Source organism: Ambystoma mexicanum, chromosome 8 (assembly GCF_040938575.1).
Source record: "Ambystoma mexicanum isolate Mex_15411 chromosome 8, UKY_AmexF1_1, whole genome shotgun sequence".
In the NCBI taxonomy this organism is placed as follows: domain Eukaryota; kingdom Metazoa; phylum Chordata; class Amphibia; order Caudata; family Ambystomatidae; genus Ambystoma; species Ambystoma mexicanum.
The window spans coordinates 444720110-444737179 of NC_090929.1; the positions used below are offsets into that span (position 1 = coordinate 444720110).

At 45.2% G+C, this 17070-nt stretch overlaps 1 protein-coding gene across 3 annotated transcripts in view; it reads right to left on the minus strand.

The window, feature by feature from the left end:
• The window catches only part of TMEM201 (transmembrane protein 201), a 353510-nt gene extending 340827 nt beyond the window's left edge, over positions 1-12683 (minus strand). For 2 of the 3 annotated variants that reach the window (XM_069610022.1, XM_069610023.1), the window contains exon 1: positions 12268-12509. In XM_069610022.1, coding sequence (XP_069466123.1) covers positions 12268-12371 — 104 coding nt within the window. In that variant the 5' untranslated portion in view covers positions 12372-12509. Of the gene's footprint in view, positions 1-12267 lie in introns of all 3 variants that reach the window. The other variant, XM_069610021.1, reaches the window with a different exon arrangement.
• Positions 12684-17070: the final 4387 nt, after the last annotated feature.

Below are 17070 nucleotides of genomic sequence, written 5' to 3' on the forward strand. Positions count from 1 at the left end.
TACAGATAGCTACTTTTGACTCTTCAGGATAGCTGGTGCCATTCAAACATATCTTTCTGACATCAATCCTGTGAGATTGGGAATGTGTATAAAGGAGGTTGTAGGAGACATTTAAAGCATATTTTGTCATGTAAAATGGACAAATGTTTTAGTGAGGAAGTTAGATTTGCGACTCGCTGTGTACTAGCTCCTGGCACCTCAAGGTAGCTCCTGCTTGTTGGATGATGCTAGATACCCAGGACTACTTTTATCTTCTCCTGCTCATCAAACCTTTATTTCGACCCTGCATGAGAGTTTGGGGGAGCTGGAGAGCCTGTTTCGTTAAAGTACATTTTGCCACAGAAACGTTGATGGAAATGCGTCAAAATGATTTACACCGGATAGGGCCAATTGAGTGGAAGTGGGGATGGGGGAAGACTAATTATTGAAAGTTTGCCCCCCCTACCCCCTATTGTCACAGAAAAATCAGAGCACTACCACAGGAATGAATACCGCTTTAACAGGAGATGACATTGCCGTAATCTCAGTAAAGGCAGAGAGTGACATGAGCTGTAGGCCAGCACCAGCTTCCCTCTTTTAGAATAATTGGTGAAACATGGCCATGGACAGTGGGAAACGCCGAAATTAAGAGGAGGTGGGCAGAGAATCTTAACTCTGTCCCCCCCATTGCTCAACCCATGAACATATACACAGGATCAGAGCAGGGACCAACAACGAGAAAAACAAGCTTTTGTGTAGGCATAGGCATGGTAAAGGCACTTGCCAGGCACTGCTGTAGTGGTATTAACTGTCCATTGATAATAGCAGATGCAAAATTGTGCGAGTACCTGGGCATCTAATAGCAGTGCCTAGCAAATGTCCAATACTTATACACAAACCAAAACTGTTGGCCTTGCCAATGGTGGTTTGGAACAGGACGCAGCGCTTCTTTCACCTCCGTGGAGGCATAACTACCTGCACGCCAACACCACCACTACATTATGCTGTCAGCACGCTATTAAGGGGATGCACTGGTGGCAAGATGACACATACAGTGGGCATGTTGTCTGGTGGTGGACCTGCCCACTGCACCAAAGAACCAGCCTGCCATGCACACGAGCACTGCTTCACCACTGGTGATGTGGAAGCAGGGGCGTGCAACACAGAGGGTTGCAGATTCAGACAGCAGAGAAGACATCAACCCCATCAACCGGGCATCCCATAAAAATGGATATTCAATTACAAGCTATCCTGGCGGAAATGAAGTCAATTGGCCAATGAATGCAAGAGACCAATGCTACAGTCAAAGATATCAAGAGGGAGATTCAGGATGTTAACACATATGAACTCAGGATGACAGAATAGCAGACAATGAACAACGGATTAGCACGCTTGAAGAGAATTACGAAACGGCAAATACAGATCTGGACAGGCTTATCAGAGAGGTGCAACGTCTGGGGACCAAGATGGAGGATCACAAGAACAGATCCAGGTGCAACAACCTGCATCTAGTCGGCCTGCCAGAAAATGCAGAGGGGAGCAACCTGGAGGGCTTGATCGACGGTCTTCTACAGGACAAGTTACATCTGAAGAACCCCCAAACTTGATCGAGCGAGTTCACAGGGACCCCATACTCAAGCCTCCACCCGGCGACCGCCCACGTACCATCACGATGCGCCTGCTGAACTTCCAGCATAAGCTTGTCATACTCAAAGCCTACCGGGACGCCAGGACCATCTGAGCGGAGAATACCACACTATGCATATTCAACGACTATTCCCTTGAGGGGTCCAAACACAGGAAGACCTTCAACCCACTATTTGAGGCGCTGAAAGGATCTGAATAAACACAATTTCCAGCAGTATGGTCTATCCAATTGAACCGCCAATGGCACTCATTCGAAGACCCAGAGGAAGCATGGCACTCCTTAAAACTGAGAGATGTGATCACCACAGACTATTCCCCTGTGGTGGCGCAGCCGCCCCACAACCAGACAGGGCACATACACAGCCCTGTGCACAACAGCAAACACGATCGTGGGAAGGATGGAAGAAGGCGGGCACTAAGCAACAAGGACTGGGCCGACGGCAAGAGGATCCGGCACAATAATACTAGTAAGCTGCTAGATAGCAGTGCATGCTCCTGCACTGGGACATCAAGTGTCCCCTCGCTTCAATATGATGTCCACCTGGGACTGCTTAACACTTTGGTCTGGCAAATACACAAAGCCAACGCAAAGCCGCCCCTTGGCTGCTAGCAATGGACTATCTCACACAGACCTGCAGTTTGATTGCTGAAACTCCGAACACTGCTCTGCTGGGAACTGCCGCAATGATGGGGCTAGTCACCCGGGGGAACTTTCTGGTCCCTACTTGCCTGCTTCGGTACCATGGCACTGCTTAGGCACTATGGCTGGCATTCTCTACCAGAGAGTGATAGCATGCACGGACACCGTTTGCCATCTTGCATTGGCCCCATTTTGCTTTTAGAGTTGTATTGGAGTCATGTTCTTAGATTCCAATGTTACTGTTTGTTTGGTTGGAGGGGGAGGGGTGTTCGAGTAATGGGAGGGAAACACTTATAGGTCTATGCTATAGGATATACAAACCTGCATATGCCCTTGGGTGGGGACTGCACATGTTGCAATGTTATGCCCCCTACTGGGGTCTGGGATATGACCAAATATATAGGGGTTTTGGATGACCACCCTAAATGTATGGGGTATGGGACACCCCATCAAGAAGCGACTGTTAAACCTGCTGCATGGGGACATAATTTCTGCAGGAAACCCACTTAGACACTCATAAAGCGACAAAACTGTGCAGAGGATGGGTAGGTGCTGCAGTCCATTCCTCCTCGCATGGTAAGAGAGGGTGTATTGACCCTGTTGCAAAGGGTCCCTATTAAAATACTTCCTACAGAAACCGACAAGGAGGGCTGATTCGTTCTTTTACAGGCCTGCTCCAAGTCAGTTTATCACGCTCAAACATTTATGGCCCCAAAATGGACACAACAGGGTTTTCCGTACATTTGTCGGCTACATGTACGATAATAGGCTGCCTGACACTGATGTGGGTGGCATGAATTTAGCGATACAGCCCGAGATCGACCAACATAACTTCTCGCACTTTTGAAAAAAAAAAAAAAATAATAAAAAAAAAGGGCGGACATTCCGGACCTGCAACAGACGTGTTGGGACGCCTACATGCCCACACTAAGCACTACCCATTGTACTCCAACCACCACCAGGCTAGATTATTGTCTTCTCCCCAGCACCATTCAATCCTCCCCAAGACCCGATCCTCATGCGCATCACCAGCCCTAACCCCCCCGTCAAAGCATCCACTTGGAGGATAACCCTAACGGCACAATACCCTGATCTAGTAGAATTGCTGACGCAAGACCTGGGCAGGTTCTGGCAGGATAATCTAGTAGATGGATTGGATAGCTTCCGGTGTTGGGACCCCGCCGCCCCTTCAAGGCTTGTGAGAGGGCAATACATCTTGCGTTGGGCATATAAAAAGAAATCTTGGCCTGCAAGGGAAACTCAACTGATGGCAGGGCTCACGATGGCCGAACATATGCACAAAGCCAATAGAGACATCCAGACACACACACAGCAGGATAGTAAAATCCTCATAAGAAATCACGCACATCACCACAGCAAGTGCCCAGAGGGCCTTCTACAAATGGGCAGTGGATCTGTACGCTGCTTGCTATAGGTCCCTTTGCATGCTTTTACTAGCTCATAAGGGAAAACAGCGTAGTCGGCTTATTACATCAATCAGGTGGGCCAACGGCGGGCTAACCACGGGGGAATCAAGCCATTAACAAATTTGCCGAGTACTATAAAGACCTCTACGCTGCCTGCACCACACAGACAAGACAAATCACAGCATTCCTTAGCGACATCCTGTCCCAACATTCACCCCTGCTGACCTTGATCTCTTAAATGCCCCAGTGGAGGAGGAGGTCATAAGAGCCATACAGGAACGGACTTCGGGTGAAGCTGCCGGATTAGATGGTCTCCCCATAGATGTGTACAAGCCAACGATAGACGAACTAGCCCTGAGGATGGGACAGATGTTCACGAGGCTCCTACCACCCCATTTCCCTTATAAACTCTGATGTGAAGGTATTGGCGAAATGGCCAGGCTCGTCCATCCTGACCAAACACGCTTCATCCTGCACAGGCACTATTTCGATAACTTACATCACCCATTACATATTCTGGAGGGGGAGGCCCAACTGGACGATGTAGTCCTATCACTTGATGCTGAAAAAGCATTCGACAAAGTGTGCTGGACTACATGTTCGAGGATCTGTGCAGATTTGGCTTCTCAGGCTATTTCCTACAGATGGTAAGGATTCACTACAGGGCTCCCTGCACCTCAGTGGTCACAAATGGTTTGGCACCTGACCCCTTCCCCTTTACAAATGGGGACCTGACAGGGATGCTCACTCTCACCCCTACTCTACGCACTGGCGATCAAGCCGCTAGCCGCCAAACTTAGGGGGACGCTGGGTGGTCTGGCATAGCCAAAGGACCAGAGGAACATAGAATATCATTGTATGCCGAGGTTATACTGCTATGCATCAGCCGCTGCGCGAGATCCCTGCCCCGCATCTCTGAGATATTGCGTGAATATGAATTTGCAGCCAGCTATAGCGTCAAATGGGACAAGTCAGAGATCATGCCGCTGCAATCGGTCATTCCTTAGGATCAGAAGGGGTCCGGTGGGGTCCATTCAAGCTACAACTGCAAACTATAAAGTACCTAGCGGTATGGTAAGCCCGACGCTGAGCAACCTGAACTACACTCCTATACTGGACAGAATGGGACTACTCCTGCTCTCCCTCACTGAGAGAAGCAACACCGAAATTCATATGGAGGGGAAGTGGGAGGGGGCTTGAGGGGTAGAACAGACATGTCCTGCAGGCTGCTAAATCAGGCAGCAGTCTAGTATTGCCATCCTGCCGAACGTATTATATAGCTGCACAGATAGGGTGGGCCAAAAGATGGCTTAACAGGGAGGACAGCTCCAGCAGTGGCGTAGATAAACGGCAGGTTCTCCTGCCACATATACCCAGCGAGATCTTAGCATTACCACCAAAGCACTCGCCAAAGACCCTCACACATCACCCTATAATAGGCCCCACTCTAGCACAATGGCATAAAATGCGCCAGATCACCAGCACTAACACACGGCTGGCCCCTCAGCGTATCTCGCTTCGAGCTCTACTCTTGTATGGCAGCCCTGAACGGATCGACGCGCAGCCGCAGACGCTCTGGAGGGATGTCATGCTGATGGTCTCATTAGAGGACGTCACTCCCATACCCTTCGCTGAGACTAGGGCAAGGATGGGGATGGCAGAGTGCAACTGGTTTCAATGCCGAACCCTTTACTCTATTATTGCCCCTCAGTGTGAGAGAGGTAATGAGGGACCCCAGAGAATATCCCAGACTCAAAACGATCTACTCCCTTAGCATGCACAACTATAAAAGAAAAAGAACCCTGGCGGCTATGTGGAGCAACGACGTAGGGGGTACAAATCACGGTGCGAGAGGTGTACAATTTCTTTACGTTAATTCCACAAGTGTCTGCCTATTTCAAACAGAGGGATACAATTTAAGAGTATTCAGAGGGCCTATTCACCCCGGCCAGACTCTACAGCATGGGCATTGCTACGCCAGCCAAATGCTGGCGAGGCTGTGGTAGGGTCGGAACTATGGGCCATATGTTTTGGCATTGCCCGAAACTGTTGCTACTCGGGCCAAGGTGGCACAGGAACAGAGAAATCAGTTAAGATAGTCTTCACTTCCCACATCTGCCGGAAATAGATTTGGGGGGAGGAAGGGTCATGTAAAAAAGAAAGTCCGAACGAGTTCATAAAAAATTGGATTTTTAATTTAACAAAGATCCACACAGTTAACAAAAATCAATGCTGGCCCAGCCCTGTAAGAGAAAAGGAAAAAAGCAGGCTTTACAATAAAAGGGTACCATTTGCTCCAAGCCGAAATACCTGAGGTAGTGTCCTGACAGTCGGTATAGAGACATCTTTGAGATTTATTAGAGGCCTAGGAGAAGCTGTAGCATGTCGTTTCTGGGAAGTGACCACAGAAACTCTAAAACATATGTGCATGAAGCTGCAGATTTCCAGGGTGGAAGTTTTTTGTCCCTTTATACACGAACTAAAGTCTCTAAATGAGGAAACGTTTTGGTACCATTTGTTATGAGGCAGTCCTACCCCACCCACTTATTAGTATTGTCCAACTATTAAAGAAACTGGGGTTAACAAAATAAGGGTCGTCTAATGTCTCTTCTCATCCGCCTTGTGGGGGTGGATCGTTTTTTGTGAATATAGAGGTCGATGAAATGGTCTAATGGATTTGTTTTACTGTTGTCAAAATGATGCATATTTGATTAAATGTGTTTTAATGGTTGGCGAAATGATTCTTTTTACATGTGATGTTTAAGATTAGAAAAAAACGCATGTACAGTAAAAAATTAAAAAGGGAACTCTGGGTTTGTATGCAGGGGTACCCAGGCAAAGATATAATCAGCAACTTTAAAGTTGATGAATAGGTCTCAAAATGTAAGGGAGGGGGGCCTAAAGTTACTAGGGTCCTTGAGTCGGACCAAGGAGGACAGGGACTTTTCAACTATCTTACGTTCTTGTTTGTGTGTCTTCACAACTTCAACCTCAGCTTTTCGGCAACGGACTAGGAATCTTGGTGCCAGATCAGGGTCAAAGTGAAGAGTGAGTGAGAATGCAGTGCGGTTTGCTAGCAGTGATGGCTTGCGCTTCAAAGGAGACGTCAGAGCAGCATCTGCAGAGGCTGCCTTTGGTGGAAAGTGGGCTCAGTTGGCTCAACACAGCATCAAGGATACTGCAGCAGCAATGGTTTGGTATGCAAAAAAGCTTGCGAACAGGCAGTGTTGTTGTGTTGAGGGATTCTAGAAGTCTCTGTGCACATACAGAGATGCAGGCAAGCATAGAAATTGAAAAGTACTCCGGATGGTTCCTTGCAGCATCTTGAATTGCATAAAGGGTACCCAAAACGACATTGAGGCAGTTTGAGATGATGGGAGCTCAAATACAGAAGGTGAGGGGGTGAGGAGGTGGACGGGGGGGGGGGGGGGGATTCTTATACTCGACCGGGAAAGCATTAACATGAAAAGGTTCCTATCAGGGTATAGTCAACTGAACAATGTATAGGTTAATCGGTTATTTATAAACATTAATGAATATGTAAATACTGGCAATGCATGCCCTACATTACTTAGTGCAAAAGCAGAGTTTGAAATGGAGGTGAGCTACTTCGCGCCTCCTAATTGCCCAGGAGAGCATGGTTAGCTGGATACCAACAGCTTCCAGGAGCTACTTCTGGCTCAGCCGGCCAACTGATCGAACAGACATACCCATGTGAATTTAACTCTGCACTTGGAACAGTTTTATAAAGAAACATTAGGACACATCTAAGCAACATTTAAAAGCACAGGGGTCAAACAATTGAGAAAACGATAGGTTTACATCTTATGTGGACGTTACATTTGTGGACGCCATCTACTAGTTCCTCGTTTCCAGTGCTAGCTGTTGGTCACTGGCTAAAGCTGGATACCCAGGAGCTACATTTAGCTCTTGCCTTTCCAATCTTTTTCGACCCTCTGCTAATCAATTTTACATCTAAGGCTACAGTTTGCAAAAAAGCATCTGAAATATAAACTTGGTTGATTGAGAGATAGTTACTCTGTGCCCCCCACAGACTTAAATTCACGGGATTTTGTGATGCATCCTCTATTTACAAGAGAGATCTGAACTACAAAGACCAGGTATGTTAACCATCTTAAACAAAACAAAACTAAACGATTACTTGCAGACACCTAGACCCCTTTCAGGGCTCAATCAATTTTGCACATTCTATCCTTTTATGTTTAGCCTTTGATTCCACAGAATGGAAATAGCACAAACTGATACTACAAATTCTAGCCTGCCACCCTTACAATTTTCTTTTGGTAGCTGAAATAAGTGTTGAGCTTTATTCCTTTTCTCTTTTTTACTGGCAATCCAGTACCGCTTTCCCAAGACGTACATACATCCATTTGATTGATTAATAGAGGGTCTAATTAAATGTATGGTTCTGAAAGAGGCAGAATACTTCTATTACGCCAAAACAGTGTCACGTTGAACGTGTTAAAATCCATTTGATTTATTCTGAAATAAAGTCCACAATTGGACAAACATTAATGCTTGCGAAATAAAACAGTAATGCACTTTGTACTATTCGTTCTCTCATGTTTGACACAAACTGTTCATATATTCTGTTTGTCTGGCAATAGCTCGTGTTAATATCATTAGCAACCTTGTGTGATGTTTCTGGTTTGTCTTTTATTAGTTTCGTACTAACTTCATAAAGTGCTCTATTTATGAACATTTTTGTATGTTTTTATAACCTGTAGTTGTGCACTAAAACAGAGATGACGTAACTATTAATTCGATCAACTCCATTTGCACTGGATAATTTAAAGTGATTAGGTAATTGATGCCAGTATTCACATAATTTATAAATCAATCATTCAGTTGGCGAATACCCAGAGGTGAACTTTTTCATTTTGTTAATATAATGGAGATGCAGGGAGAGCCATGGCAACTGCCTTAGTTCGGTGTGGTGGGTCCCACAGCAAGACAAGTCCTTTAATGAGCTTCCCAGTCAGCAACGGTCAGAGAGCACACTTGCAGGGTTCTGCCATCTCCAGTAAACTGGGTCCTGGGTACCAGTGCTTCAATTGCAGATGCCCTTTCCACTGATCAACCCCACTCAACGTTAACTGGAGTTGGTTGTGGGAGGGAGGTGCTTGTCTCTTCTTTAGAGGACCTGGTCTTCAACCTCAGGCAGATGACTTTGGAGTAGACTGTACTCCAAATCAGATTCCAGCTAACCTTTCATCAAAAGATAAACTAAGGGTCGGGTTCCCCTTATAAAATGAAGAAATGGCCATGGATTGGACCAACGCAAGCTTGGATTGTACCAGATGGACACAAAAAAAAAAAAAACAAACACAATAAAAGAAGGGCCATACACAGAGGTGAAAGACAAGCAGGGGGGGAAAGGATAGCTCAGGGGCAACACGTTTGCCTTGAAAGAAAGACAAAGCTGCGCAACAGTGGTTCAAAACTTGATCCCGCACACGGAAACCACTCGCTGGTATAAGCGCGTTATAAATGAACAATACCAAATTTTATATATATATATATATATATATATATATATATATATATATATATATATATATAATGCGCACTGGGCGGGGATGTGGAGCATGAACAGTGGATGAATTAAGATCAGGGTTAGAAATTGCCAGGAGCTGGGAGCTATTTAGCTCCTATTTATAGCCGGGGGAGCCTGGTTAGCTTGAAGCCAACACAAAAATGCCCCGGGAGGATAGCTCAGCGGCAAAGTAGAGAAGCAAGACTACACGAAGCGGGAAGCAAGACGACACGAAGCAACACAGGTTCGATCCCCGGGTCCGCACTTAGAAACCTCTGGGTATTTAAGCGCGTTATAAATATGCAACTAAAACAAAACAAAAAAAAATTACACAACTAAAAACAATTCCTGGAACAGCACCTCGATGCCCGCGGGCTGTGTCAGCGCTTTAAAAATGCAAATAAATAAAAAATAACTAAAATACCAGGACCTACTTTTGACTCCTGTGGCTAGTGGTACCATACAAGCCTAGCTATGTGATATTAACTGTATATGTTTGGGACTGTGTATCGAGGAGAAGAACTCACCCAGGGTACATTTAAAGCATATTGGATAATATAAAATGGACAAAACGTTAAGAGTTTGAAACCTGTGCATAGTTAGATTTGCTGCGTGCTACGTACTAGCTCCTGGTTCCCCACCGCTAGCTCCAACCTAACAGATTAAGCCCGATACCCAGGAGCGGATATTTGCTGGTGAACAAATCCCTATTTCGACCCCTGTAAAATGAACCAAGTGGGATTGCATCCAGTGGTGTAACAGCAGAGACACAACTATCGATTATAGCATGAAGATAATTCAAGAAAAGGGGAGTGGAGGGGTGCGGGCGTGATATTATCTGCATGTACAAATGACCTTAAACTATAAGAGAATAAAAGGAATAGTGTTAAGTGAGGAGGGGAACCAAGCCTGAGCCCATCGAAACACCACTTAGTAGGAGCTTAGAGGAATAGACCAATCAGAGATAGCACAGCCAAGAAAGAAGAAGAGCCTGATGTACCAAGAGGAAAGGGATAGAGTAGAATGACCCACGTGGTCAAAAAGCGGACAAGAGATCACGATTAATTGTGATGAGCGGAAGTTAATTTAAAAAAAAGAAAGCGAAGAGCAGTTTCAGTGAAAGGGACTGAACAGAAAGCAATGAATGAGTTTTGATGGAAGAGGGTAATGAGGGGCAGCAGTAGGATTACCCCATTGAATTGGAGCCTGTTCTGACTGATTAAGATGGGCAAAAGGAAGAGAGGTAGACTGATCAACATGGGGATAGTGAAGAAGAATGGAAACAAGGTCAGATGCAGAATTTCAAGAGTTAGTAGAAGACTTGGAGCCAGGTTTCAAGAATGGATTAAGAAAAGCGCAAAAACTGAATGGAGGGAGAGGTGAGGAGTATGAAGAAATAAACTGCTTCCTAAAATGTATCGAGTCACTTGAAGAGAAGCAGAGAGCCAAGGCTGAGAAGGGAGGCACATTTAAAAAAAAAAAAAAAAAAAAAAAAACCATCAAGGCAGTTGTCCGTGGCAACAGAATTTGAGACCAGGCTAACCAGCCCCAACTGGAACCCCTACTTGGGCCACCTGCCGCAAGCACTAAACAGCAATTCTGCTGCCACAACTGCCTTGATAAAGACCCAGGTTGAAACGCTCGTCTGCTGTTTTTTCTAACACCAAATTGGCACAAGAAGAACTATAGATATTATTCATGCTGTTTTTACACCAATAAAATCTTAACTGACATGACTCAAGGACTGGACAATTACTATTTGACCCTTTTCGCAATTGGGCTATCGAACCCAGCCAGCGCCCACTGCTAACAAAGTTTTGACTCCCCACCAAGTTCATGGCACAGATTTGCCAACCAAAACTCAAGTACTTAAGCAAAGAGTCAAATATTTCACCAGTCAATTATTTCAAACAATCACCAACGCTTCTGCTACACCCAGACAACCTTATTAATTTCTACTTCACACTTTAGTAAGAACTTAAAAGCCACAGTTTCAAGGCATCGGGTGGGATTATTTGGGATAAAGATACAGAGTCTGGGATGTTTGTTCTGAGCCCATGAAACCACTGCAGCTCTGTGAATTGCTTCCTCCCCGTAACTCAAACAGAAAGCCCATTTAAAGAAGTCCAAATTTTGACATCGTGCAGAAAGAACTGTTTTGCAGGAAGTTAGAATTATCTGCTCATAATCCCACAATGATGCCCAGCAGGTGATTTGATGGAAACCATGTCAACTTAGATCACTGTAAAGTAACCAACCTAGTCAACAATGGACATTGAGACCCCAAGAAAATGAAATCTTAATGGTCTCTGGAGAAATCAGTACATTACCGACACAATCCAGCATCACTGACATGTCGGAAAGGGGAGAACAGAAAAAGCAAATGCCCAACTGGCATATCTTAAAAAGGTACTCTACTCATGCTAACGTCACCACACGTCAACTTTTTTTGAAAGCGCGTATTTAGGGGTATTTAAATGTTCCAGAAATCATTTAGACACAGGCCTTCTGCCATTCAAACACATACATGCAGAAAAGGAGTTACGACCACGCCATAATGCTATCTGCACGTATATCTGCAAGTATACACACAGGAGTGCCCTGAGCACTGCCCAACGTATCGAGATAGGCTGTATTAATACACACAGATGCACAGAGAGAGTCTTACAGGAGTACACAGGGTGCGGGAATTGGGTATATTCTTCCACAGCATCGCTCACAATCACGTCCTATTTCCTAAAAGACGGAACACGTTCCATCTGCAGTCATTCATTCGAATACACTACAATTCAATTACATGACATGCATCAACTGCAAATTCAAGGCTGGTCAGCATTTCAAAGCTCGATTGCCATACTACAACAGTTAAAGATTGAGACTCGGGGAATGTATACAGAAAGTATGTCAAAAAGAGGCATGCCCTTTTACACGCATGCAGCATGACAGCAGTCCAGCCCCGCCTTACACACAGCGTGTGTGACAGGAGTCCAGCCCCCACCCCAACCTATCCCACTCACCTCCTAGCAGCCCGATACAACAGCACCCCTCCAACACAAGCCGTGAAGCCTACGGCCAGGCCAGAGGAGGGGCAGGCAGCGATAAGGGAACGCACCCGCTCCATGCCGTTCTGCTCCCGGCGATCGCTTGTCGGTGCAAAGGAGTAATCCTCGCGCGCATTCACGAAGATTGATCAGGACTCACTCTCACTCCTAACACGCAAGCGCCATTCTAAAGCAACTACATTCGACTGTTCTTTACGCAAGCGCAAACTTCACGAGCGCTCCATGAAGCTTTACTGCGCAAGCGCACTTGCAGTGTCTTCATAAAAAATAACTTTCAATGGCTCTCAAGCTGCGGCAGCCTCGCGCTCTCTTAAACTAATCTAGGTTGTAAGCCCCGCCCACTCAAGTCAGGACAAAAGGCACTCATAACCGTCAGCCAATCTGGAGGCACGGATTCAACCGAAGGTGGGGGAGGGGCCTGCGATCCCGAATGACTATGCACTTACGCAGAGGCTGACTCCTGGGGCTCCTATGAGGGCGGGAAAGACCTTGGTCGTGAGAGGACAGCTTCGTGAGGCGGCAGAGGACTGAGCGGCGTCACGAGTGACTCACATACACGGGAACATGAGCAGCCCGGCGCCTGTGAATCGATGGTTGTTGGAAGTGTGTAGAAACAGAGAAATAACTGATTTTATTTCTGCAGACCATGTTGCAGCAAACAATTCTCCAATGTATTTCAGAAGATACGAATTATGCATTTGTTATCGAACTTTGGCATGTCCACACTTAGATAGAATTGTGAATGTTGGCATGTCCACACTTGGATAGAATTGTGAATGTTGGCCTGCGTTGCATCTAGACAGGACTTTGAATGTTAGCATGCCGCACTTATATAGAATTGTGAATGTTAGCATGTCCACACTTGGATAGAATTGTGAATGTTAGCATGTTCACACTTGGATAGAATTGTGAATGTTGGCCTGCGTTGCATCTAGACAGGACTTTGAATGTTAGCATGCCACACTTATATAGAATTGTGAATGTTAGCATGTCCACACTTGGATAGAATTGTGAATGTTAGCCTGCGCCGCATCTAGACAGGACTTTGAATGTTAGCGTGCCCGCACTTAGGAGAAACCTGAATTTTAGCATGCTTGCACTTAGGTGAAACCTGAATGTTAGCATGCCCGCAGTTAGACAGAATGCGAATATTAGCATGTCTACACTTGGATAGAATTGTGAATGATAGCATGTCCACACTTGGATAGAATTGTGAATGATAGCATGTCCACACTTGGATAGAATTGTGAATGTTAGCCTGCGTTGCATCTAGATAGGACTCTGAATATTAGCATGTCTGCACTTGGACAGAATTGTGAATATTAGCATGTCCACGCTTAGATAGAATTGTGAATATTGGCCTGTGTTGCATCTAGACAGGACTTTGAATGTTGGCATGCCCGCACCTAGGTGAAACTTGAGTGTCAGCATGTGCCACATTTGGAATTGTGGATATTGGCCTGCGCCGCATCTGGATGGGACTGTGAATGTTGGCATGCTAAAGGTCAGGTAACACACTAACCAATATAAGCTCAAACTCTGCATACCTATCTTACTCAAAAAACTCACACAACCATCTCTCGCACAACAAGCCGCACACACTTCACAACACTGCAACAACACATAAACCGGAGCAACAGCACCCGCGGACTGACACCGATCCAATACCCGCACCAAAGCTCAGCATCTGGTGTATACCGAGTTGAAGCTGCCAACAGAACACCACTCTTCTCAATATCCTACTCCCTCTTCACCCTACTAACCCATCCCACCTTATCATTTACAGATCCGCCAGAGCGCCTGGGGACCAATTCCGTTGGTGACGGTGCGCGGTGCAAATACCTTTAACATTTAACTCTTGCTGATAATGTTATTTTACACATTATTGCTTCTTTGCTTTTGTTGGAACGCCACCAAGCCAAGTGTCCACAAGTCAGAGGAAGACAAAGGGCTCCAAGTAAGTCAAATATCGGGGTGCTGGATACTCCCATCAAAGGTTGGAGTGATGGCACACTGGTTGTGGGTACAGAGGTGATTTAGCTGTCATAAGTGGGGGCAGTTTGTAGGCAGACTGCTCCCGCTGTACACATACATGCCAACATGTTGCAGCAGCTGGGAGGGAGATTCTCTCCAAGCAATCGGGAGAGCTGAATTTCCCCCATTAGAATGCATTGGGGTTAGAATTATTTTAGGAGGGAGGCAGTAAAAAACAACATTTTTTTCTAATAAAATCGTGAGTCTCCCGCCTAAATCGGGAGGATTGGCTTGTAGGTGTACAACCCATTCAACAGCGTTCAAAACACGCAGTACTACTGGAGCCTGGATACAGAAACTGTCGAAGTTTTGCAGCTGTTCAAACTGATGTATATGTCCTGCATTTTACAGACTATCTTTATTGGGGTAAATATTGTGACAGATCAAAACAGAAGAGTCCCTTTGCTTAAAAGTTAATGAATCACTATAAGAAATATTTAACATTGTGGACAGCAGGACGTTAACAGGCATACAGGCCAACATTTCAACCCACCTGTGCGGGAGATTACATCAGAAAAATCGTGAGCCAAAGATTTTCCCATAGGAATGCATTGGGCAAAGATTTATTTTAGGCGGGAGAACGTGAATAATAGCATTATTTTTCAAAGAAAAATCGGGAGTCTCCCGCCTAAATCGGGAGGGTTGGCATGTATGAACAGGTAAACAGTTGCCTCAACAGAAGAAAAGGGAGCCAAACTTCAAGGTAAAAGTTTCCCTGTTGTAGTGTCCACTAGACTAGATTTAAAACTCTCCATACGTTTGTCAATGTTTCTAAGTGATCCGACCACGGCTGATTTTGCAGCAGCCGGAATGTTCGCATGAGAAAGGTGCAAACTACCAAAAGTTTGCACCTTTCTCATGCAAACACACTTACATACTACGGGGGCTGCAGGGGGTTCCCCCGCAACCCAGCTCACTATACTCTAAAGGCAAGGGGGTAGTCCCCTAAGATTGGCAGCCAATCACAGGATAAAATTAAGAACATGGATCGGGTTGCAATGTTGGAGACAGTCTCCATGGAAGGAACAACAAGGAGACAACACATTGATCTCATTACTCTACATTACTCTAGGGATGCACACATCCTTTATAAGACACTTCAGAGACATTAGCACTTGCTATGCATGGATAGGGATCTTACACAATTCATCTAGACCAAACCCAAATTTGTGTTTACTAGAGCACCAACCATTCGGAATAGATTATGTCCTTCATTCCTTAACCCTACTGTAACTCAATCTAGCAGTGGCAGTGACTGGATGAGAATTACTAAATGCTTTCACAAATGTGGCACATGTATTATGTGCAAATACTCTCATAAGCAAATTACTGAATACATGTATAAAGAAGGCAGATAAATACTTATCAAGGACTTTATTAATTGTAGGTCAACATATGTTGTGTATGGTATAATTTGTGCCTTCAACAAATTATATATTAGCAGTACAATAAGACAACTAAGAGTACATATAAGGGAACATTTGTCCAGCCTCTCCAAACTTACTTTAAGGCAAATGGAGGCAAAATGTATTTGCAGATTGAGAGTGTGCAGGATGGACCCCAGCCGGCCCATAGGACTGCGGTTCCCAAACAGCACTTTAAGATGAGTAGCAGCATCCTTGAGATAGATGGGGATGCGGATTCGTACTCTTGCACCAAATCAATAATGACAACTCAATAGTTTGGCAAAGGGAGTCCGTTTAATGACAAGTACAAAAAACAGGGAGTTCAATGAATATCAGCAATCCCTCGATCTTCCTTCTTGCTTCAACTCCAACTTGATTGGTTCGAGGAAGGTAACTTTAATATAGGTACTATATCTGTATATGGTAATTGGGAGAGGGGATTGGATAAACAATGTCAGGTGGGGCAACTAAGCCCTTCCTTCAAAATGGCCACTGTAAACGTCACTAAAAGTACGACGTCTCATTGGTTCTACTAACTATAGGACCCTAGATTACATGGTCCACTATGATTGGGTTGGCATCAACCCCACTCATACTTTTCCACTTGCGTTTAGCAGCATGCAGAATAGCCGGCAGGGACTTCGTCTGCACTCCAGCTTCCCTCCAATTATACGACCTTGTCTTTTTGGCATGGTTACCTCCGTCTTTAATTCTCGATTTGTTTGCTGCGTAACTCTCTTCTTGAGACCTTTAGTAACCTTTGGTTGATTCTGCTCTTGTGCGTAGAGGTAGCTATATGTACAGGTGGCGCTTGCCGCAATCTATCTTACTACTAAGCATATGCAAGTCTCACAATTTCTGTGCTTCTTGCGGTTACTTTGCATATGTACTCGCTTAAACTAACTGAATATCTTCATCGTGCATGTGGCACAAGTTTCCGACATCTTGACATCAATTGTTTCACGTTAGGCTTAGGATGTCACTTGTCCATGGTGTTTCGTCTCGTTTGTCATCATTCTCAGGTCGTTATATCTTCTATATGTGAGTCAGACCGGGTTCTTATGGCGTCATCATTCGTCTTCCTTCAGTATCTTCTTAGCATAATTCATATCCTCCATAATAATCTCAAAGCTTCCTCAAAAATAATCCTACTGGGTGACCTCGGCCTTGGCTTTCATGACCCTAATGACCTACCTTCCAAAACATTATCTGATGCACTCAACACACTCAGCTTCACTCAACACATCACCAATCCCCCAAACAACAGGGGATGCACACTGGACTGGTCCACAACTGCCAAATCGCCACCAGTGCCAAA